Source organism: Sciurus vulgaris (assembly GCF_902686455.1).
Source record: "Sciurus vulgaris genome assembly, chromosome: 4".
Taxonomy (NCBI): domain Eukaryota; kingdom Metazoa; phylum Chordata; class Mammalia; order Rodentia; family Sciuridae; genus Sciurus; species Sciurus vulgaris.
Window position 1 is genome coordinate 172,341,338 of NC_136464.1, and position 24,528 is coordinate 172,365,865.

General features: G+C 41.3%; 2 protein-coding genes and 1 pseudogene across 9 annotated transcripts in view; 1 reads left to right on the forward strand and 2 right to left on the reverse strand.

The window, feature by feature from the left end:
* The window catches only part of CLDN10 (claudin 10), a 103,553-nt gene extending 98,599 nt beyond the window's left edge, over window positions 1–4,954 (forward strand). For all 3 annotated transcript variants that reach the window (XM_079138036.1, XM_079138035.1, XM_079138034.1), the window contains exons 4-5: window positions 3,341–3,448; window positions 4,612–4,954. In XM_079138036.1, the coding sequence (XP_078994162.1) occupies window positions 3,341–3,448; window positions 4,612–4,735 (232 nt within the window). In that variant the 3' untranslated portion in view covers window positions 4,736–4,954. The remainder of the gene's footprint in view (window positions 1–3,340; window positions 3,449–4,611) is intronic.
* A 1,934-nt stretch (window positions 4,955–6,888) lies between these two features.
* The window catches only part of DZIP1 (DAZ interacting zinc finger protein 1), a 60,107-nt gene continuing 42,467 nt past the window's right edge, over window positions 6,889–24,528 (reverse strand). For 4 of the 5 annotated variants that reach the window (XM_079138031.1, XM_079138030.1, XM_079138033.1 and 1 more), the window contains 8 exons: window positions 20,847–20,986; window positions 17,413–17,575; window positions 16,973–17,105; window positions 16,559–16,612; window positions 14,886–15,079; window positions 10,999–11,132; window positions 9,328–9,496; window positions 6,889–7,926 (listed from right to left, as the gene is read on the reverse strand). In XM_079138031.1, the coding sequence (XP_078994157.1) occupies window positions 7,814–7,926; window positions 9,328–9,496; window positions 10,999–11,132; window positions 14,886–15,079; window positions 16,559–16,612; window positions 16,973–17,105; window positions 17,413–17,575; window positions 20,847–20,986 (1,100 nt within the window). In that variant the 3' untranslated portion in view covers window positions 6,889–7,813. The remainder of the gene's footprint in view (window positions 7,927–9,327; window positions 9,497–10,998; window positions 11,133–14,885; window positions 15,080–16,558; window positions 16,613–16,972; window positions 17,106–17,412; window positions 17,576–20,846; window positions 20,987–24,528) is intronic. The other variant, XM_079138032.1, reaches the window with a different exon arrangement.
* LOC306659983 (sororin-like) lies at window positions 13,128–13,966 on the reverse strand (annotated as a pseudogene). The gene is made up of 2 exons: window positions 13,922–13,966; window positions 13,128–13,826 (listed from the first exon to the last, which is right to left on the reverse strand). The product of its transcript is annotated as a sororin-like (transcript).

Sequence of the window (24,528 nt, forward strand, 5' to 3'; positions counted from 1 at the left end):
GAAGTGGTTATCAGCTGCTTTTGGTTCTCGGTCCCTTTCCTTAGGTGCGTTGTAAAGTTCACAAGGCTAGGCTGTGACCTGCAGGATGAAATGTGTGAAATCCAGCCCACTGAGCACGCTCTAGCCCAAGCCCTCTCAATGTGAGAGCCACGAGTAACAGCTCAGACTTTCTCACCCAGCCGGTGGAGGAGAGTGATGTCAACTAATAGTCAAGAGCACATGTTAATCTTTCTGGTTTATTTTTTGAGTAAATTCTGAGCAGTTAATTTGTTTTAATTTCTCGTAGTAAATTTGTTCCCCATCACTGGTTTACTAAAGACACATTCACTGACATAAATGTATTAAAGTCAAGTCCTATGGATCAAGATGTTCCAAACTCAGTGTGTTCATCTATAAACCAAGTTCTCTCCTCACCCTGATTATCAGGGTTCTGTCTAGTAGTGTCTAGTAGAATCATCACCTTCCAGAACAAGGAAGAAACTGTGGTGATTGTAACAAAGAGGCCACACTCTGAGTGGGAAAGCTGGCCTAGGGCCAAGAGGAACTGTCGACTGAAGACTTACCTGCAGTAGATAATCTGCAATTTGGATGATCTTCCCGAGGTGTTGAAATCAGCTTCTTGGCATTACCCAAAGTGAAGAAAGACTTCCTGGCAGAGGCAAAGGAGGTGAAGCAGACATGCCTCGGGAGCACAGGGGGTGGATGTTCCTTTGTTCTCTCCCTGGTCCTGCCTTTCGGGAATGCAAGTCAGTGTTTGCCACATGATACCCGAGAGGTGTGAACTGACCTGTCTTTCAATAGGATGAAGAAAGCATCCCTGAAGCTTTCACATCCAAATTGTTAAAAACACTGGATTAGACACAGGGACTCCAAAATCAGCTCTGAACGGACACTACTTAGTGTTTGACAGAAGAAGTTGAGAGGAAATACTATGTTCCTTGTAATAAAGCCTCTATGAAAAACAAAATATGTAAAAATGAATAAGGAGGCAGTTATGCTTCAAACTCGTGATTCCAAAATTCCTTCAGAAAGCTTCAGGACAGCTTGAATTAAGCAACACAGGCCTGTGATTCCTGACAACACCGTGTTCATGTCTGCAGTGCTCCTTTCAATGTATTCATATGCTGAGCTGTGGCTTATGATTTCTGTCCCCTTCAGTCCTCACCTGACCACCATGAATAACTAGACTCATCCCTAGTCACTTTTGGTACCTGGTGCTGGTGTCCTATTTAAGGAAAACTCTCAGGACTTTTCTCAGGCTATATTACATTAACAGTGATGCTAAGGCATAGTTTGAGAAGACAGTTCGGTCTTCAGGGAGTAGAGGAAAATAGAAAGCAAGATAAAGATAACACTGTGGGGACTGGGGCTGTAGCTCAGTGGTAGATCACTGGCCTTGCACCTGAGGGGCACTGAGTTTGATCCTCAGCACCACATAAAAAAATTAAATAAAGATATTGTGTCCACATACAACTAAAAAAAATCCACCACGTGAGAGTTTTCTACCATGCTTGTTCTGTTAGCCATGCAGTCAAACACTGAGGCCGGGCAGATCTGAGGCCAGCTCGCTCCAGGACTTGCTGAAAGCACCTCAGATTTTGGCAGGGCTCACACCTTACATGTGTCATCTCCCTACAAGCAGGACTGACTGTGGAAACCCAGGGCGTCCTTTTTAGATGTATAACGTGATAGTTAGTGACTGTGTCTTTTCTAAAAGTTCCGGTTTTACACTTCTGATCTGGCCAGCGCTTTTCTTCTCCAGCCGAGCACTAGGTCTTCTTTGGGGGGTGTGCCTGCATGCTTGCACAGACTGTTCACTTACACCAACCTGCTGTCTCTGCAGTTGCCTCCACTGGGAATCCTTGAAGAAGTTTCTGGGCTCCAAGAGTATAATCAGTGCTCCTGAGCTAGATGAGGTGCCAACCCCTAGATGTTCTGGCACAGCTGTACCTTGACCCAGTTGTCACCTGGCTTCCCAAGAAAGGCAACATAAGAGTGAGAAATAAGGGACCACAAGGTCACGTCTGTGGTGCACACACCCCTTCCTGAGTGAAAACGCACAAGTGCACCACAAAGCCCTGACCTTTATAAGCACAGCTTCCTGTTCTGCCCAGTGGTCAGGTCTACACCAACCTACTGTCCCACCCCCTGAGACCACAACAGAAAGCCTGCCCACACTGGGACAGGAGATGGGTGACACACAAGTAGGAAGGGACAGGAGGCTTAGGACAGCCACAGGCAGCTCCAGCTAGCTGCTGCCAGCAGTACTGTGTGGCCTCAATTCTGAAGCCCTGCCCTGGCCTGCACCTGGTCAGGTGAGGGGCTGACCTTGGGCCCCATCTGACCCCTCACCTCTGACCTTCCTTGCCTCACCTCCACTGAGGATTCTGTGTGATCAAAACAGATTCACTCCTGCTTTATTTTATACTGAAAAGCTCTATTAGGTTGTTTGGCCTTGCAGTGGCGGTCTGTGGGCCCAAAATAGGAGTTGCTCTTAATAAGAAGGAAACAAGCCAAAACCAAACAACAAAAGAAGCGCAACCTATTCTACAGGAAAAGGACAGGCACACAGGAGAAAACACAGCCCCCGAGGCTTTGGTGTGCCTTTCTCAGTCCTTATTTATTTCTTCCCTGAAAGCATGTCCTCTAGCCCTCTATTACAAATGGCTTTTTAAATTCGTTTTCAGTAGCATTTTTTGCACCTTTGCACAGTGACTTCCTGAAGGGAGGACCTGTCAAGCTATCTTTGCATCTGTTGTGGTCATTTGCAGAGTACTGTGGCCCACTGTCTAGGAGATGCTTGGTAACACCTTATCATTAAGTGACAGCTGTTGGGTGCTCATCTCCTCACCAGACTGTGGTGATAACTAAGACCTGCTATTTTTAACCTGACTCTTTATGGACACCTTGCACCATGATTTATTTGCGCATAGCAAACGCTTGATAAAAATTTAGCAAATTGACCTGAAATGACAGCAAACGTGGCCTTCCCTTTTCTAACCACAGTATGCCTAACTAATTTACCCCGTGGAGCAAATAAATGGATGGAGGGTTTGGTGAGGTGAAGACAGAGCTCAGAAAAAAGATGCTGGATGAGTCAGGAGACCCAGGCTTTGACCTCCCCTCTCTGGACACCCTCACCTCCTTTCAGGATGCTGGGGAGGTACAAAATTTGTGGCTATGAGAACATTGAGTGTAAAGCATTCTATAGACAAAGGTACTACTCTTTCCTTTACAAGTTCCAGTACGACAAGCATTTAGTAAATGTTGACTAGCAGTGTTAAATACTGTTTACCCCCAAATAAGTTCGCTGTAATCCTTGTGTAATGCTTTCTCGCAGGTATGAATTAGGAGCTGCTCTGTTTATTGGATGGGCAGGAGCCTCCCTCTGCATAATTGGTGGTGTCATATTTTGCTTTTCAATATCTGACAACAGCAAAACACCCAGGTATGAAAAAGAGACGACCATGACCTGTTACACAGCACTATGCTGTTCTAACTCATGCCTATGCTATTCTAGCTCATTACATGTGAGACAGATCACACATAGTTCATGTGACTCTGAGAAACTTCAAAGACCCAGAATTGGAAAGGGTAAAAATAGTTTCTTTTTTAAAAAAGAGCTCTTCATTATTATATTCCATCGCTATTTCTGAACTTAGGAATGAGATCCTAAATATGAGGGCATGATCTTCATGTCAGCCTCCTCATAATTTTCTTATAGGCAGGGATTGTTGATGAAGGTCACCGTTAAGTCTCCCAGATTCCAGAAAAGTTTTAAAATATAGTTTTGAAAAAGAATAACCACTTGGTATTTATCCCAAAGAATTCAAGTCATCATACTACAGTGATAGGAGCATACCCATGTTTATAGCAGCACAATTCATAATAGCCAAACTATGGAACCAGCCTAGGTGTCCGCCAGTGGATGAATGGATAAAGAAAATGTGGTATGTATACACAATGGAGTAAAAATGAAATGTCATTTGCAGGAAAATAGATGAAACTTGAGACCATTATGTTAAGCAAAATAAGTCAAGCTCAGAAGGTCAAGGGTCATATATGTTCTCTAGCAGAAGCTAGAGAGGAAAAAGAAAAAGAAAGGTGGTAGTGTGATCTCCTGAAGATCAAACGAGAGAAAAGGGATGAGGGAGTGGGAGCTGGGGAGGGAGGGGAAAGTGCTAGGGGGTGATTGACCAAATTATATTGTTATACTGTGTGCATGTACAAATATGTAACAATGGATCTCATCATTATATACAACTATAATGCACCAATAAAAATTATGGGAAAAAATTAAACTACCAAGATGCATTTAAAGTATAAATAAACATTATGCCACATAATTTTCCTAAAAACATTTACTCCGATAGGGAATGGGAAATAGACTAAAAACTTAAAAAAAAAAAAAAAGAAAACCAAACAAATGAATAAGTCATGAGCTTCTTTCACAGAGATTATTTGTTGTGCAGACTACTCAAAAACAACACTGAAGGCCAAAGGAGGGAAGAAGACTAACATGAAAGAGGAAGCCTTAAACTTAGCTATTATCCGATTTTTGTTTGCCCCACGTGTAGAACACAATCCACCAACCTGCGTTTTGCCTTTCAGAATGGGATATACATATAACGGGGCCACATCTGTCATGTCTTCTCGGACAAAGTACCATGGAGGAGAAGGAGATTTTAAGACCACAAACCCTTCAAAACAGTTTGATAAAAATGCTTATGTCTGAAAGATCTCTGCTGGCAAGTTGTACCTTGAGTTTGTTATAAAGTGGACTGTTCACAAAATGATCCTGTCAAGGCCTCCTATAATTAACTCTCAAACTATTTTTAAAAATACGAATTTGAAGAACTTGTTGATTGTGTGGATGTAAATGTTCTTGCATAGTTATATAATAATCATTTCCTGTTGTGGCTTTCTATAAAAAAAAATAAACAGGTTATTTACAGGATTTGTACATTTTATACCTTTAGAGAACATGAAAAGCATTTAATACCAAAGATGCAAGAAGTATTTGTCATTTAGCCTTTCTGGTCATTCAGTAAGGTCTGACCCCATTCCTCATTTCATTCATATACTAAAGAGAAGGCATTCAAGGAATGGTTTCTTTTCAACAGTATGGGGACAATCTAAGACAGTTCTCAAAAGGGATCCAAGTTAAATAGACATGTTATTGGTTGCTGCATAGGGTCAACTTCTAGTTTCTTTCACCTGTCTGTCAACTACTGTCATTCATTATGATGGCTCAAGGAAGGGCTACCGAGGTCAAGATGCCACTGCCCTTTATGTGACACAACCATGGTAAGCAACTGCTTAGGCATCTCTGACCCAGGAAGTGGGGCATCAGCATGAGCTGAGCTAGTGACATGGCTTGTGGTTGACTCTGGAGTCAAGAAGGAAGTCCCAGATCCCCAGTGGTACCTGCCTCGCTCAGAACTGGTGGGCTGAGATTCCCTGTGTCTCCAGGTGCTGTTTATGGAACGAGCAGGGTTAGAGGGACTTGCCATTTTTTGTGACATGTAAGGTGCTCAGTGATTTCTGAACACAGATTTATTCCTAGTCCAGTCCTTATATAACATGCCCATGATGCGATGGTTGTCACGGCTCACACTTGCTAAATCTAAATCACTCACCCTCACAGCCACCCCAAGGCATGTATTTCCATTATTCTGCATTTACAGAAAAGGAAATTAAAGCAGAGTTTAACTGGCCATGATAGTAACAGAATCAGGGCTTTGAACTGGGACATTCTAGGGTAAAATATACAGTTTCAAGCTGTGGCTAAGAACTGGTACCTTATATCTCTTGAGAAACTGTCCATAAGGAATCACAACATGAGGGAATGATGTATGAAAGACTTAAAAGTCAGTGTTTGGAGGTGCTCAATGGAAAGAAAAGCAAGCGAACAGTTTGTTAATAAAAATAAAAAATTCCATACTGTGTGAGTACTTGAAATATCTTTTTCCAGAGATACTAATTAATGGAAAAATATAAAGGCAATAAAGTAGGTGCTTCAGGCCAGTGTGGGGACAGGGTTGTGTGGGTGTACATTTAAAACACATTTTTTTAATTGAAATTGGAGCTCATGAAGATGTTTAGTTTGTACTGAAGAATTTAGGGAGGGCAGGGGACAGAGGGACAGAGAAGTTCTCTTAGTAACTAGAAGCACGTTAGCAGGGCACCAGGGAATGAAACCACAAGGTAACAGTTCAAGGAAAAAGGAACAGACCAAATCTGGTAGAAGAAAATGATTCAACAGGTGAGTTAAATAATAGGCTTTTATGACACCAACATATGGACTTAAGTGTTGGGTTTACTTGGGAGAAGTTTGTCACACTCCTCTGGCAGACAATTTGGAACACAGGCCTGGTTTAAAGGGTTCTTGTCACTTCCTAGTTGTATGGCCTTTGTCAGGTACCTGTTTCTCACATCTTTAGGATGAGGATAATAACAGTGGTCTCAGAGTTCTTCTAATGAACATCCTGATGCATGTTAAAACCAGAACCAAGTACCTAAATAAATATCTGCTGAAAAATGACTGGAGAAACCAAGTGACCCAGGGACTGGCTCAGGCACAGGCACAGTATTTTTGCAAGCTGCTTATTTCTGCCCTACCACATGAAAATTTGATTCATATTTCACAAGAGCTTTTATAAACATCCATGGAAAGTGAGTATATTTGCATAAAATGCTTCCTATGGGAAGCTGCAGGAATTTTTTAAAGGTTTGAAATGGGTATAAGTTTTATTTTACCTGGAGAAGGTGGAAACAGTTTTTAGAGGTTAGGATGTTATGTGGCATAGCTGCCAGGGCAAGCTTCTCCCTTGTAAGCACCCTCAAATTAAGTCTGGAATCATTTTTAAGAATCAGCTGCAGTCACAATGATGTGCAAAGGGCTTTACTGGAAAGATTGACAAAAGGATCCAAAACTCAACAAATCATTTAGTTAAAATGCTATTTTTGGGGTGAGGGGACAAAGTACAGACAGTACCACAAGCATAAAAAAAATGCAAAAAAATCTGGTCTTTGACAATGTCATTGTTCAAGAATATAACAATCAGTTCTGAGGTATTTTATAATATGGGTTGGGTATTTTTTAAAAAAGCAAACAAAAAATCTACATACACCTATGATTCAGTGATGACTCAGTCTTTCCATATTGTGATAAATTAACTGGTATTTAAAATAGCTACATTTTATTCATGAAATATCCAAGATAAAGACTATACTGCAGAAAATAACGTAGCAACATGCTTACAATGACTCAAATCAGAATACGATCCAAGTAATTTAGAAAAATGTATTTAACATGGGCCTGGCTATATTATTCTAAACTTATATATGAAAAATAATCCATCTAACTCAATATTTTGCAGAATCTACTAATTCAATTTTAAAGATAGTAAGAGAATTTATAATATAAACACTTTCAATGTGACAATATACCTAAGATATATTTAAAAAGTGGTAATAATTCAAACTAAAACCTGCGATAAGTTGAAAATTTTTTCACTTAAAAATTAGTTGAAAAAAATACACTTAACACTATAGTACCATTCTAAAGAAAATGCTTTATGACTTCAGTGACATGTTATTCTTAAGAAGCCAAACACCTTTTATATGCTTCCAAATACTGTGGACAATTTGTTTCTCATTACTGTACCAAGTACCATTAAAGAGACCCTTGTCCTCTGAACCAGCTTCCCAGTAATTGTGGGAAGCACTGTAAGGCAGGAGCTTGGGAATCATGAGCCACTACTGGATTCCTGTTGGCTGCTGCGGTTATGTCTCTGCAGGGTCACTCCAGTCAGTCGCAGTTACTCAGCTGCTTTTTAATATGCTCCATTCGAGAAGGGTCACCCCAGTCAGCCAGAGTTACAAAGCCGCTTTTTAGTGTGCTCGATTCATTTTCCTGACGTCCTGTGGGAGGAGAAAGAGGTCCCAGTGATTAAACAGGCACACTGGTAAGCCTGAGAAAGTCCATAATTTCACTCTGTCATTTATCCCTCAGTGTCTGAATCTGATCAGGAACCTCTGCCCCTGGTTCCCATGAGCTATGTAGAAGCTCCTATAAAATCCAGCCACAGAAAGGAACAGAACAGACACTTCACAGAAGAAGAAATATGATCAGTCAACAAATATAATGAAAAAATGTTCAACATCTCTAGCAATTAGAGAAATGCAAATTAAAACTACATTGAGATCTTACTCCAGTCAGAATGGTAATTATCAAGAATATAAGTAACGATAAATGTTGGCAAGGATGTAGGGAAAAAGGTACATGCGTACATTGCTGGTGGGACTACAAATTCATGCAAACACTCTGGAAAGCAGTATGGAGAATCCTCAGAAAACTTGGAATGGAACCATCATTTTATCCAGTTACCCACTCATTGACACATACCCAAAAGACTTGAAATCAGTATATGTAGTGATCTGGCTACATAAATGTTTAAAGCAGTTCAACTCACAATAGCTAAGCTATGGAACCAACTAGGTGCTGTCCAACAGACAAATGGATAAAGAAAATGTGGTATATATGCACAATGAAATATTACTCAGCCATAAAGAAAAATAAAATTCTGGCATTTGCCTGTAAATGGGTGGAAATGGAGACATGCTAAATGAAATAAGCCAATCCTAAAAAAACAAAGGCCAAATGTTCTCTCTGATATGTGGATGCTAATACGCAGTAAGCAGGGTAGGGAGGAGTAGAAATTCATTGGAGTAGACAAAGGGGAATAAAGGAAGTGGGGGGATTGAAATAGGAAAGACAGTAGAATGAATCAGACATAACCTTCCTATGTTCACATATGAATACGTGACCAGTGTAACTGCATATCATGTACAACCACTAGAATGGGAAGTTATACTCCAGGTGTGCATGATATATCAAAATACATTTTGCTGTCATGTATAACAAATAAACAGGAACAAATAAAAACAATTGTCATTCAAAAGTCAGATTTAAAAAAGATAAAATCTAGCCTCAGACTGGGTCCCCTACAGGACCTGGGCATGTGAGCTTCTGCCCTGTTTCCTACAAGTCCTGGGCAATGGGTACCACATCTTACTTCTCTCCTTCCCTTCTATCTTCATGAAGAGAATATCTCTATAGATATTTTATAATATACTCAATTTTTTATCAGTAAAATTATGAAATAAAAGTGATTGCTAAGTATATACAAATCAGTAAGTTATACATGGTCCTTATTCAAATGACATAAAGCATCAAGGTCTTGATTGTCTGATGACATCTGAAGTAGATACTTATAGAGATGAAACTATCGGAAAATTGGACCGAAGAAGAAAGCAGCAAACCTTCTCCTTTGGATCCCCGAGGTTTAGAAGTGACCCAGGCACTTGGCACTTGAGGAGAACTCAATTCACTCTTCACTGGTTCCTTCTGTTCTCTCCCTGTTTTTTTCCCCAAGGGGTTTTCTTCCTCTAAGGATGATATGTCCCAGTCGTCGTCGTCCACATCTGCACACTGAAAGAGATGCATGGAGGAAAGTTCACGTTTCTTCAAGAAACAGTCAGTGCTTCTCAATCATTGAGCGGCTGACACTGAGTAAGAAAAGCTGGGAATGACAGGTTCCAAATCTAGGATTTCTGCAGGGCAAGGAACTGGATTTGGAAGTTTATATTTTAAAAGCCGAGGGAATCGTCTTTCTTGTTTCATGCCACAGAAGTATATTTTTCTTCTCTATGAATTAAGAATTTAGAAAATTTCAGAAACTACTTAGAAGGGGCAAGAAATTCTAAAGGTCAGGGTGGCACACATCACACAGAGTCTGCAGGAATGGCTCCTCCCTGAAAGGAGTGTTTGCAGCTTGCCCTTCCCAAAGGAGGGCACTTAGCTCTCTTGATGACACATGGCTTTTTGTCACTTTCAGCTTGTGAAACACAAACTAATAAAAGTAGTTTGACAGAATGCTCTGGATTCCACAGAAGAACAGGATAGGAATTAAATCTAATTTTAGTGAAAAAATAAAAAGAATGACTACTATTGGAAGACCCAAGCAACACAGGCTTTCCAAAAATATAACAGGAGAGCTCCAGCCACAGACTCTCTGGCATCCAGGCTGTTAGAACTGGAAGCAAGGGCCTGCCCTTGACTCTGGATTCACATACATCTTTGAAGCATCTCTCCACTGACTCCAGCTCCCAAAGAGGGCTAATTCCTGAAAAGTCCCTAATTTTATACCTGTCACACAAAGGTAGGAGGAAATTCCCTGGACTTGGATATGGAGGCCCCAAAATCTAACCATTCACAAGATTCTTTGTCCAAGTCATGTAATATCTACAAGCATCAAATAATACCATGACAGAATTTTGATATTGTGATAAACATATGATGCATTATCACAGGTTGGATATCCCCTACACTGCTTACAAAAGTGTTTCAGATTCTACAGTTTTTCAGATTTTGGAATATTTGCATAGATTTTACCAAGTGTGAGCATCCCTAACCCTGAAATCAGAAATCCAAAACAATCTAAAATCTGAAACTTCTTTGTGGGACTGAACCCAGGGCCTTGAGTATGCTAAGCAGAGGCTCCACCACTGAGCTACTTCCTCAGACCAAGTCTGAAACTTTTCAAGTGTCAAGTTCATGTTCAAAAAGTTTAATATTTTGAGCCAGGTGTGGTGGCTCCCTGTAATCCTGGTGACTTGGTAAGATGAGGCAGGAGGATTCCAAGTTTGAGGCCAGCCTCAGCAACTTAGCGAGAGCCTATCTCAAAAGAAATAAAAAGGGTTGGGGATGTAGTGGTAAAGGGCCTCTGAGTTCAATCCCCAATAATAATAATAATAATAATAATAATACTTTGAAACATTGCAGATTTTGAACTTTTCAGATTATGACTCCAACATCTGATTCTCTATGGAGAGGAAAAATGTAATACTGAGGTGAAAATCTCAAACTCTACTACATAATTATATTTTATTGAGATAAATTAATGTATGTTTAATAAGTAAAAGTGACTTCACCTTTAGTTCTTCTTGTAATCCTTCTTTTGCAATAAATGCCTCAGTCACGTTAATCCCACCAATTGGCTTATTCACATTTTTTTGCTGTGAAACCATCTTTTCAACTTTTTCAGTCAGTGTTTTAATGGAGGTTACTATGGGAGCAACAGAAATTAGTCAGAAAAGTTGTTAAAAATTGCATCTCTCGCCAGTTCCAAAATAACCTTACAAGCAACTTTCAAAGAGCTTACATATTATTAAAATAAAATTAACTGATACGTTGAGATTTTTTAAAAAAGTTAAAACTCTTATAAGTCCTTTAAAAAATAATCATGATCCTCCAGAGAAGAAGCTACAAAAGTTTTCATTTTAACCAAGAACGATCTCATGTAATTATGTGGTCAGAAACTTTTATTTCAGTGACGTAATCTGTGTGAATTGAGTATTTAAATGGTACTTTCCAAAACAATATGAGTTACTTTCAAGTGCACTGGTTAGAGTTTACATAATTATATAACTAAAGGGTATATACAAATAATAATAATAGCAATAGATTTAAAATATATAGTTCTTAAGTTACATTAAACAGAACTATTTCTCTAGCATGTTATCAGCAGTCACAGACTGGGAACTTGTCTGTCTTTATTTATTTATTTATTTTCTTTAATCAGGTCTGTTTTATTTTAAAACAAAATCCCAGCTTTTCCTTACACTGCACAGTTTCTGGAACATAGAAAGGTTTGCTGTGACAACCCAACATCATGAGGCTCCTCCTGATTCTGCAGGACTGAGACTTCCCAAAGGTTCTGCCCTGCTGGCCAGCTGAGCAAAAAGTTCTGCAGGTGCGGTCCAGTCAGACACCTGGGTTGGTCCCAGCAAGGGGGCCTGCACACAGCCTCCCACAGGGCACAAGGTGCTGGAGAGACAGCCTGGGCCTCCCAGGGGTTTCACACGTGCCCACCAGGCCCACACTGCTGCACCCAGTCCCCCGACCAAGTGCTCCTCTTCCCTGGTGGTGCACCAGCCTTTCCACATGCCTCTCAGCTTCTACCTCCACAAGCTTTAAGCATTAAAAGTGCACCGGCCTGGGGCACAGTGGGCCTCACAGTGGGAGGGCAGTCTTTGAAACCACATCCTCTACCAATACGGAAAAAGGAACAGTGCGGAAAATCCCAAGACAGTGAGATGGACCCCCAGCCATCTCAGCTCCCAGCACCCACCTGGGCAGCGTTCTCATGTGAGGGCCTAAGGAGACGAAAAGTGAAGCTGCCACCCACCCCAGCAGTGTTCTGGCACACAAGAAAAGCTTCCTAAAGCTTTGTAAGTATATCTGCAAAATGCTAGTGGGACTGGGACCTTCCAACCATTTTTGTCTTCTAGGGTTGAGGAGACTACGCAACTCATTTTGTAAGCAACGGGTGTGGGCGAGAAAAGGGGTCACCTTCTGACCCCTGTGTGGGCTGCCTGTTCAGAGATGATGAGCCCCAGGGTGCAGGAGATTTGAAGTCCATGGCCCCTGGCAGCCACGACCTGAAATGCACTCTGCCAAGCAATAGCGCCCCATCAGCCTGGCATTCACCAAGCAGCTCGGCAGCAGTACAGCGTACACAGCTCCGGCATAGTCGACGCTGGTGGTCTGAGACTCAACTCAGGCTCCCCCACACCTCTAAAACCTGTCACCATAGGTTGAACATCCAGCTTCTTCCTTGAGGGTACAAGTGTCCTCCAGCCCACGATTTCTCTCCTGAACTACCCACAGAGTCTAACTCAAATCCTCTTTACACAGATGTACCTGTGGCTGGGGACCAAGCCATCAAGAAGGCAACTCCAGAGGGACAGCCTAAGGCCGGCCACACACTACGGGTCCTGCTGAGAGCAACCACAATTCCCAAGAAAAGCAGAGATAGCCACTGACCCCTAATACTTTGGAAAGACAGGAAGGAGGGGATGACCAGTCAGGACCCCAATGAGTGGCCAGGCCAGGTGGGCCCCATTTCCTGAACCTGAGGCTGCTGTTGGGCTGCCCAAGCCTCACATGCAGCAATAGCACTGCACAGGCCAGCAGAGGGACCCCCCAGTGTCTTCTCCATTGAGAGGGACTATGTACAGGGAGAGGAGGGGAGTCTGGTCAGGGGCACCCCCACTTCATTTCATTCGACCAGGAGGTCAAACTGCTCAGCAGCTTCAAACTCAGCATTTATGGCCATGGCCCACTCATCCAGCTCGGATTTCAGGATCTCCAGCAGCTTTTTCTTCTTTCGTTTCTCTTTCAGGACAGGGGGAGAGATTCCAGGGAGCGTTGTGTCTGGGGCCCAGGGCTTTGCAGGGGCCCCGGTTACATTTGAACACACCACAGGTGAGACTCCGGACAAGTCTTCAGGACCCCCAAAACCAAAGTAGGAGCGTCGGCCTGGAGTAGAGGTGGAGGCAGAGCCGAGGGCCTCCAGCCGGCTGTAGGACCGCCTAACCTTCTTAGACATTTCCAAGTCTTGGCATCCAGTTCTCCTTCCTTGAAGCTGGCCTCACCATTCAGGGCACATGACATAGGAGTGGTGGTGGGTGTGACAGGGATACTAGGTGTCTTGAAGAGGTCCTCTTTAGTGGGTTCCCTGTTAGGAGGGTTGTTTTCTTTCTCCAAGAAAAAAAGCAATCCTAGAGCTCCTGCGAGGCGAATGGGCGGATGGGATCTCTACAGCATGAGCCACGATCTTCTTCAAAACGATGGGCTTTCTGACTGGAGCCGCATGGGGTGCCTTCCCACTGACTACAGGAAGGATGCTCGGAAGATCCGAGCCTGATTTCCGCTGGGACCTCCGCAGAGGCGTAGTTGGAGATGGGGTCCTGGGCCCCTTTGGGGCAGAAAAGCATCCTTCGGCGTGGTGGGGAAGGGCCTGCGTTCCCCAAACGGCTTGGTCCCACCTCTCCCGCGTGCCCTCCGCTCACCCGAGAGCCGAGCGGCCCCTCCGGACCGCATTTGCCTCTCAGACATATCTAGTCCTGGCCTCGACGTCCTCTGCCGCAGCAGCCGGGGGGCTCGCGCTAACTGGGAGAGCCGCCTGCTGCGGGAAGTGTTCCTTGTCTGTCTTTAAAATCATCCCATCTCCAAAAGGCAGTACAATGTATTAGAACAGTATTAACGGGTTGAATTCTGTCTCCACCAGCTCATAGGATGAAGCCCTCACCCCCAGTACCTTAAAATGTGTGACTTTATTTAGAGGCAAGGTCATTAAATGAGGGAGGTCACTAAGAGTGGGTCCTAGTCTTTTTTTTTTTTTTTTAATATATTTAGTTTAGATGTTGATGGACCTTTAATTTATTATTTATATGTGGTGCTGAGTGCCACATATAAATAATATATAAGTGTCTCACATATGCTAGATAAACAGTCTACCACTGAGCCACAACCCCAGCCAGCTTTGGGGTTTTGTGACTTTGTGACCACCATCCTTCTAAAAGTGGGAAATTGGGACAAAGGGGCATGCATGGGGGAAGAGATGTGAAGACATACAGGGAGAAGGTGGCCATCTATAAGCCAAGGACAGGTGCAGAACAGATCCTTCCCTCACAGCCCTCCCAAAGACTGAACTTGCCAATACCTAGATTTTGGTTTGCAACCTGCAGAACGGTGACACGACATTTCTGTAGTTTAAGCCGCCCAGTTTGTGGTACTGTGTTATAGGAGTGCTGGGAAACCCATGCAGCCAGGGATCCCCAGTTCCTTCCTGTCCTTCAACTAGAAGATGGCTTAGCCAGTAAGTGCATCCACCCTCCTTAGACAGCACATTCTGAATGAGCCCCAGCCTTGCCTGGCATACCCTCCCAGCTCAGACTCCCAGCACATGGTGACCCAGCTGGGAACCGCTGTCCTAAATAACTTCCAGAAGGTTTTTCCAGTGATACAAGCTCACCTGTGGGCTTGGGAGAAATATCAGAGTCCTCCATCTCACTTCCCTCAGTCCAGTCAGTGTCGCTTTTGATGCTGCTCTTTCCGTAGCTAGTCTTGTTGCTTTTGGAGGACTGCACAGGAAGTAAGTCTGGGGACACATATGCCTGGATGAAGTCGTCCTCATCCAGCTCTTCCTCTGAACTGAAGGGAGGTGTCCTACACAAAGCGAAACCAAAGCTGTTTTCTAAATGTCAGGATTTACAAATCATACACCTCTTAAAGTGGAGGGAACCTCCTCAGGTCACTCCCAGAGGCAACCAACTAACCCCACATGGCCACAGACAAGACTGCCGGGAGGACCAGGAGTCACGTGCAGGTCACTCCAGACCCAAACTCGCCAACCACGTGGCTCAGTCATCAGAGTGCACTGAAGGTATAGTCTTTCTCCTCTAAACCCAAATGTGTGCATTCTTAACATTCTTAGTTTTTATATGCTTAAGAAAAACATTTCTCAGCAAAGGAAAATCATTTCCCACCAGAAAACCATCTTTAAAAATGTCATTTTTACATACACAATCTCATTTATGAAATATCCCAATTCTAAAGTGAAATAGAAGTTCTGAGCAGTGTTTATTCATTTAAAGAATATCTCTAAGTCCCTAAATTCCAGACAACACATTGGTCTTGTAATGTTGATTTAGTCATGAAAAACACTCATCCCATGGAATTATGTTCATGAAAAGTGCTTTGGAAAGATGAACCATTATTTATTGTCTCTATTGTTCAATGCCTCAGCACATTTATGACAACAGTATCTCCAGAATAAAGCAATAATGATGAAATTCAATCACAATAAAATTAGTCTAATTCACAATTACTAACAGTAACATACCTACCATTTACTGAGTACCCACCAATGCCAAGCACTGAGCCAAGTCCTTTTTATTTTATTTAACTATTTATTTCTGTGGTACTGGGGCTTGAACCCAGGGCTTCATGGATGCTGGGCAAGTGTTCTACCATGGAGCTGCATCTTTAGCCCTTTTTAGTTTTATTTTGAGACAGGTTCTTACACTAAGTTGCCCAGGCTGGCCTCAAACTTACTATTCTCCTGCCTCAGCCTTCTGAGTAGCTGGGACTGCAGGTGTGCACAGCTGCACCCAGCCCCAATTTTATTTTGTAAAATTATCCTGTAAAAAAGGCAGCATTATCCCATATTACAGAAAATTTTTAAGAAAACTGAGGCTTAAAACAGAGGTCAACTGAATCCATGGCACACAACTGATGGGTGACAAACCAAGAATTCCTAGTATCCTTAGAGAACCTAAATAAGGTCTAGGGTCATCAAATAAGAGATAGGACATGAAAATAACTTCTGAAACTTATGCCATCATAGATCTGGCCATTAAAACTCAACACCATCATTAGATTTAAATCTGCTTGTGGAGAAATTACTCCATTCTAGCTGGGGGGAGGGGGAGTACATGGGAATGACAGGTGTGGCCTCTCATCATGGAGACCACAATGCGGCAGGTGCTGTGGACCTAGTAATAACCGATAAAGACACGTCACACCACACATCACAAAGGAAGCACAAATCAACAACAATGCTCAATTAACTGGAAAATAGTCATTTATAATGAAAGGAAGCCCAGTAAAATTGATAAAATGCCCCCCACCTGTCCCAGTACTCACGTAACAGACGATGACTTTCTGGGAAAAGGATCTTCTATAACATTTTTCTTAATTCTAAGAAACAACAGAAAAATATTTCTAAAGTGCATGAGTGAACACTATAGTATAAACAAGTTTCTATGGAATTGGGGATTTGTTGTGTTTTACTTATATTAACAAAGGAGAGCAACTATTGCAAATGTGATTCACTGTTAGGGACTCAAATTCACGTTGCTGAACACCTAATCCCCAGTGTGATGGTATCTGGAGGTAGGGACTTTGGGGTAATTAGGCTTAAATGAGGTGGTAGAGCCAGGCCCCCATGATGGGCTTACTGCTCAAAGAGGGAGAGAGCTTGCCCCAGCTGCCTAGGGCAAATAATTAAAAATAATAATGATAAATAAATAAACATCTGTGATGGTTGAAAATACTCACTTTGGAACAGCAGCAGTCTTATCAGTATAAACAGGCCTTTGTCTAACCAATATTCTGCTTTTGGGAGGAAGCTGGATTGCTTTGGGTACTTCTCCAGTTGAAAGGGTTTCCATTTGAGAAACACTGGGCTTATCTGGAAGAGCAGTGTCATTCATGAGTCTTTGTTTCCTTTATAGTCAGTAAGTGAAAAGCAAAACGTCATAGTGCAACACTGTGGTACTGTGGGAAGAAACAAGCCTGTCTCCAGAGTTTGCCATCCAGACTCAAGGGCTTTGTTTTTTAAATGTGAAGACAAAACTCAAGACAGGGCACTCGACAGCACAAATAGTAAGAGAGTTGTCCATAAAGTACCAACATTTGAAAACCATTTAGAACTGTAGAAGGTGGATAAATTAAGCTCCCAAATGTGGCCATGAAATGGTAGTCGGTAACAGACTCACCTGCAAAGAGTAATCCTCTCTCCTCGATTTTACAGCTGACCTGATGTTCAAGAAGTTCTCGAATTTCCTGAATGTTGGGTATTTGTCTTTCTCTCTCATGCCTTGCTGAATGCACAGTTTTCAGCACTCTATTCAAGTGCTCACTTGGAATACCACGTATATCCTGAAGGAATAAGGTTTACCTGTTATCCTGTGATGTTTTCCTTCCACGGGCGTATGTCAGCACTAACCACACCACCACCGTTTCAGTCCATTCTTCCTGGGCTCCAGCTGCATATATGGTATGTGTGTGTGCGGGGAGGGGTGTGTGCATGGGTGCCCCAAAATGTAACACTGTCCTGGCCCCAAAAGGAACTCCCACTGCACTTGGGCATGTCAGATCTGTGTAAGACTATTGTTGACTGGTTGGCTGTGAGGCAAGGCCATGTGAGAAGGATGAAAGAGCCCGCCAAGGCGGGAAGAATCCCAGGGAAACCATCAGAGGCCCAGCAGCCAGAGAAGGCTGAAGAGGAGGCCGAGCTGTGCCCTTATGGAGAGGTGGAGTCAAATAAGTAGAAACTAGGAGGAATTTCCAGATGGGTAAACATGGGGGTAGGGACACCTTGTGAGGTAGACAGGTTGCTGGGACAAAAACATCCAAAGCATATTCCACAGACTAATGTTACAAAGGCCTGGGTGAGGAGGACAGAAAAGGAGGCTGAATGCCAATGTGAAGGCTTAAAGGTTATTCCACAGGAAAGAGAAAGACTCAAATGTAGTCTTCAGTTATGGAACTAGCATAATTAAAGAGGTAAAATGAGAAAATTAATCTGGATTTGATGGAAATTTAGAAGAAAACTAGTTAAAAGGCTATTTATTTAATAACAGTGTCTCACACGCACACCCATCTCCCATCTTCACCCCCCCCCCAATACCTCCTCTAAAGCCCTGCAGCCTTCCCCATCCCAAGGAGGGGCCCCACCACTCACCCTTGCCCAAGGCAGAAAAATCTGTCATCAGATTAAGTGCCAACATTTTTCCAAGAAGAAATTTTCTCTGATCTCAGTTATTCAATCAACCCTACCAACTTTTCCTCACTTCTCTCTGTCTGTCGTCAGAGCCCTACTACATGTCTGTCTGTCTTCTACACCCTGTGACTGGATGGAAGGACCTAATGCTATAAAAGTGTCAATACTTCCTAATTAATATATAAAATCTAAAGCAATTTCAATCAGAATCCCAACAGGGCTTAGTCTGGAAAAGGAGATATTTCACTAGAAAATGAAAAATGAAACAACTGCCATGAAATTTTTTTGTAATAAGAGGACTAACGAAGCAGCCATGGCCTCTATAAGATACCAAATACATGCCAAAGTTGCTCAATTAAATCAGTATGGTTTTGACAAAAGAAAAAAGGGGGGGGGGGTGCTGCAGAAAGTTCAAAATCAAATACAAATATGTAAAGAAATTTCCTATTTGGTAAAAGTGTCATTTCAAATAAGTGGAGAATGGAGGGATTATTCAACAGATGATACTGGGACAACTGATCCAACTGGAAATAAAATTAGATTTCCAAATCACTCTTTCCCAATCTAATTTTTAAAGACCAGATAAGAGAAAAGCAAAACAAAACAAATTAAAAGCCCTCTCAGGCTGGAGAGATAGCTTAGTTGGTAGAGGTGCCCTGGGTTCAATTCCCAGCACCAAAAAATAAAAAAATAAAAAAATAAAAGCCCTCTCTAAGCATTAGGGAAGAAACAGATTTTTTAAAAATTCATCTTATGATAAAAGGAAATGTATCAACTAAAATTAAAACCCCAAAACCATATTGCAGACAACCAACATGAAAAATTGTTTCCAGAAACAATTTGCATAGGAGCTACAGACTTTCCACGCATGTCCTTGACTCCACCACCCTAAGTGTGGTCAAAACTCACCTAAAAGACTTTGTGGAAATGAAATGGGGTGGTAGATCTAAGAGTAGGTGAAAGATGTGGAGCAACTAAGCTCCTGTGCACAGTTAGGGACAGTATGGATTAGAAAACGATTTGACAGTATCTATTATACTATATTTATGCTCACCCTTTGACCCAGCAGTTTCATTCCTAGACATATATCCAAGAAATAGAAATATTTTAATGGTTTATGTTCACCATAAGACATGTACAAAAATTAATAGCCAAGAAGAGCCCCAAACTGGAAGCCTACAAGTCCATCAGCAAAGCAAGAGATAAATGACAGTATATTCATATAATAGAACACTACAACACAATAAAGAACAAACTACTGCTACTGAAACAAAAGAGAGGAATTAGACGAATCATAAGGAAAAGATAAAAAATACTAAACACTATAGGATTCCACCTATATGAGGTGCAAGAACAAGCAAAATTAAGAATACCTATCACCTTGGTTTACAGAGTAGGTGATACTGATTAGGAAAAGATAAGGGAGTCTTCTCCAGTGTTTAAATGTTCCGTCTCCTCATCTGGATGCTGGTTACAGACCATACCCATGTATATATACACATGTATACACACATACCCACATGCATACAAACCCATATATAACACAGATAGAAAAGCCTGTAAACACAAATACATTCACATACATACATCTGTTTCTTCATATATATCTATATACACATACATGTATACACAAATGCACATACAAATATGTATGCATTCATACCCATACACATACAGTCACGTATACACACATATATCTGCATACAAATATCTACATGGAACACTGCATGTACACTACACAATTCATGTATAAAACAAGTACACATGCACAATGCACATGTGAACACATATGTGCTGTGTGCATGCTTATGTGGCCTTACACTTTTGCATATGCATAAACATGCTGTATATCCATGTATACATAGGGACATACACATATAGGTGTATAGGTCCACTGTTATTCACTTAAGGTTTGTGCATTTTATATATGTCAATACAAATGTAAAAAGCAAAAGGAGTTTATAGGTAATATGATGTAATGAAATTATTCAATCTGGCAACACCATAAAATACAATTCATCCACCCATCCAGCACGTATTTACTAAGTGCTGATTTTGTAATAGGCAATGATTTGGGGGGTTAATAATAGAACATAGGCCGTAAGTGACTTGTTCACATACAAACCCTTGCATCTTTCTTACTAGTTATACCACATTAATGGTTACTTAATAACATTTCTGTAAAACGGAGATAATAATGTCACTTATTTCAGAGATTTGTTTCTCTGATTAAATGAGTAAGATCTGTTAAGGTTTTAAGAAAGTGTCAGGCACAGGAATGCCACCCAGGTGTCCATGGAGGGGTTGTATTAGCCTCTGGTCTCCAAATGTGGACAGAACTGACATGCCTTCTCTTCTTTGATTCTTCCTAACTAAGAAACCAAAATATAACAAACCCGTAAGTACTCCAAAAATGAACAAACATACGGCATTAATTCCTAGGGTTTCCAGTTTCTCCACCAAGCTCTGCTCCAAGACAGTTCTTATCTCCTTCGTGAGGGAGGGGTGAGTCTTCAAAGCTTTCTTTAAATGTGTCTTGTTATTTAATTTCTGTTCATTTTCCCTTCCTGAAATAAAGTTTTTTGTTTTTTAAATGGGTTAAAAAGGAATTAAACAAATACATTCAATCTCCAAGCAGAAAATGGCAAAGAATCACTTAAAACAGCAAGTAAGCATTTGTGATGTTTCCAGGTTTTTGGACATTTTAGTCTTGCAGCAAAACATATCAATAATGCTTAAGTGTTGCAGCTCCTAAAATAATTTAAGTCTACTTCAAAACATCATTGTCTTTAAAGACTCTTAATTGCTTAACCAAATTAAAGCTAAATAATATAAGGAATATATATACACCTACAGAAGCACAGTGGAAAATTTTTATTTAGAAGTTTAATGTTTTATCAGCAGAACTATTTCACTATTTCCTGAAAAGTTAATCTCTAAGTTTAGTTAGAATTGATATAACATCATATAAAGAAAAAGCCCAATTTCTTTAAATAAGTAAAAATGTTAAAGTAATAAATTTAGTAGAAGTTATGTTCATACAAAATTTCAAAATGTGGCAATTATTATACCCCTAAGATAGCTGCCAAAATGAAAAAGAGATTAACAAAAGTCTCAGCAAAGTATTTTTTTTGTTTCAAACAACCCATAAGTAAAACCCAAGAAACCAACAACAGGCCACATTCTCTTCAGTTTTTCCTTTCTTTCTTTCTAAGGAGATGAATGGCAGTTCAGACCCCACATGAATGTCCAAAGCCAGATATGGGAGAAATGTGTTGACTATACTATCATTCTGGAGTCTAATCTCCAAGCAAGGGCATTTTATCCAACAAGGGTCACGAAAGCCATCCCTAGGTATGGGGCCACAGCCCAGCCCTGAGAAACTCTTCCACTGCCTCTGCCACCTCAGTAGATGGGATTTCTGGTAACTACAGCACTCAGATTTGCCGAAGATCTCAAACAAAATGCCTTTTGTTTAAGATGTTTTCTAGACATCCACTCAATTCCAGTACTGAAGAATTTCTGATAAATTAGTATAGTTTTATTGAAAGCAAAATTCATCAAATTACTATTTGTACATTCAATAGGAGGAAAAAAAATTTCTGCATGAAGATACTTTTCTATACTTTGCTATTCCAGCCTGCTAAACTGCAATTAAATAATTACAGGATTTAAAAGTCAGAAGTCATCTTAATTCTTATATTTTTAGCATTCATGCTGCCAACTAACCACCAAGGTTTCAAAAAATATTCTGAAACCACCTACGCCCCCCGTCCCCCCAAAAAAGCAAGCACTTCTGTCCTAAAAACAAACAATCATCAAAATCTAAATAGCTGAGCTGCAGCCACCATGTTACTGACTCTGGCTTCTAGTTGGCTATTGAGTCTGCAACCATCTAGAGCTAAAAATAAAAAAGAGGTACCTAGAAAGAGACTGGGGTCACTGAAATAGATACACACCTGACCCAATTTGCAAGAAAATTTTTTGGCCAGTGTCTCAGATGTAAAAGGAAAAACATGGCTCTGGGCTGTGTTTACTCTGGGACACGGGCCTCCTGTGTAAAGGTCAAGCAATGTCTACAACGGAAGACATTCAGTTGTAGTCTCATAGCCTTTGTTACCAGTCATTGTATTCATTTGCTAATGTGTCTGGGGTCACCCTCAAACCTGATGACAAGTTCATTTTAATGATGTAAGGCACATTAAACAAACTTTTCCCTTTGTCCTCAAACCCAATTTATACATTGGTGATTGCTTTGGGAAGCCATTCCTGAATTACTGGGAAGCCCTTTGTAGGGATTCTTTCAAGGATGAGACTGGTGATGGAAGCAAGAGAAAGAAAGTAGAGTGCACAGGGGAAAAAATAACGAAGTTAGATAGATGCAGAATTAATCACTTTAAAAAATCAACACAGGTGGAGATTTTAGTTAAAGTATATACTGCTCAAAAAGACAAAACTCTAGAGATCGGCATTTCCTCCAGTATAAAATTTTAAAACACGCAACCAGATGGCCAGGCTCATGCACAACAGCCCATACATGTCATTAGTTACACCATACATGCAACAGATCATTCATGATAAGGAAGTAATTATAGTGCAATGTAGAATTTCTGAGTTGCAAGGGGCTTTATCTACCTACCATCCAGCAACAAACTTCCTTATTTTTCACAAGGAGACCAGACTTCCCCAAAGGCCACCAAGCTAATCCTGCTGAGCCATACCAACTTGCCTTTATTTGTTCTTTGCTTTAAACTATAGAAAGCAGAAAATCTGGATTTTAGTTCTAGCCCAGTCACTAAACTCAAAAACTTGGGGCAGCCTTCTAACTCTCCTGTTTTTCAAGTTTTTGAAAAATTAAATGGCCTTTAAAGATCCTTTCTAGTCTTCATACTCCAATATCCTACAAAACAGCAAGGCTGAATATGCCTGTAAACAGCTGTCAAAAAGCAAGTACAAAGAAATGTACTTGTGTTAAGTTACTTTTTATTAACAGCCATTGCATTTTTTGCAAACTACTGTCAAAATCTAGCTCCACCAGCTAACATTTGTGTTTACCTGCAAACGTTTGCACAGGCTGAGGAACTGATTGTTGGCAATTAATCTGCTGCCGGCATGCAGACACCACAGAGGTGCCAGAAGGATGCAATCGCTGGTTTCTGCAGCACTTGGACTTAGGTGTTTTCTGAGGTCCTAAGCACTCTCCTGTCTCACACCAGAGTGGTGTCTGAACACATGGGGCGTGGCAAAAATGATACTCTTTCCCAGTCCAGTTCCCCAACAACCAGTGATGGCAGCACTGATGCCCACATGGCAACCTGCCATGATTGCCAATCACATGATAATGACCAGTGATGATATTGGTGAGCAACGATCTGAAACTTGTATGGGGCAGAAGAACTCTAAGACCTAGGCAAGATGGTGCCAGGGGTGGAACCTGGAGCTGCAAGTCGAGAACCATCCGGGTGCTGGTGGAGAAACCAATTCCTCTCCAAGACCTCACTCACTTGGTTTTTAAATGCGTGAACCATATGACCAAGTTCTGGTTTTGAAATCATGTGACCCTTTCTGTGAACCTCCTGACACATTTCCCAAAATCTTCAGAGAAGAAGGGATTTTATGTCTTGGACATGTAACAATACATAAGTAGAACAGAAGAAATATGTTACTTACAAGTAAATGATGCATCATTATTCAGAACTCAAATAGGATACGGTTTGTTCATCCTGTTTCCAGGAAGCCAGCAAGGATGGTTGAAAATTGCTTAAAGACAATGTTTTAAAGCACTGTTTTCTTCACCTGTAGAGCCAGTGACTGCTACTCAGTCTTGCTAAATGTTGCCAAGTGGACCATGTACCCCAAGGTTTCCATTTTTTCAAGAGATGTCAGAAATTAGGATATTTATGCAAAATATTGCAACATATTACAAAATTGTTTCCAATAGTGTAGCTCAAATCTCAGTCTCTGGAATGAATTTAGCCTTGCAGGCTTCCCCTTCAACATCTGGACTGTGGCCATCCTGAGGCTGCTCAAAATAATTGCTATTGACAACCCCCTTCTTTCTCTGACAATGCAACAAGGCAAGCATCCCCTAAGAAGGCGACAGTATATT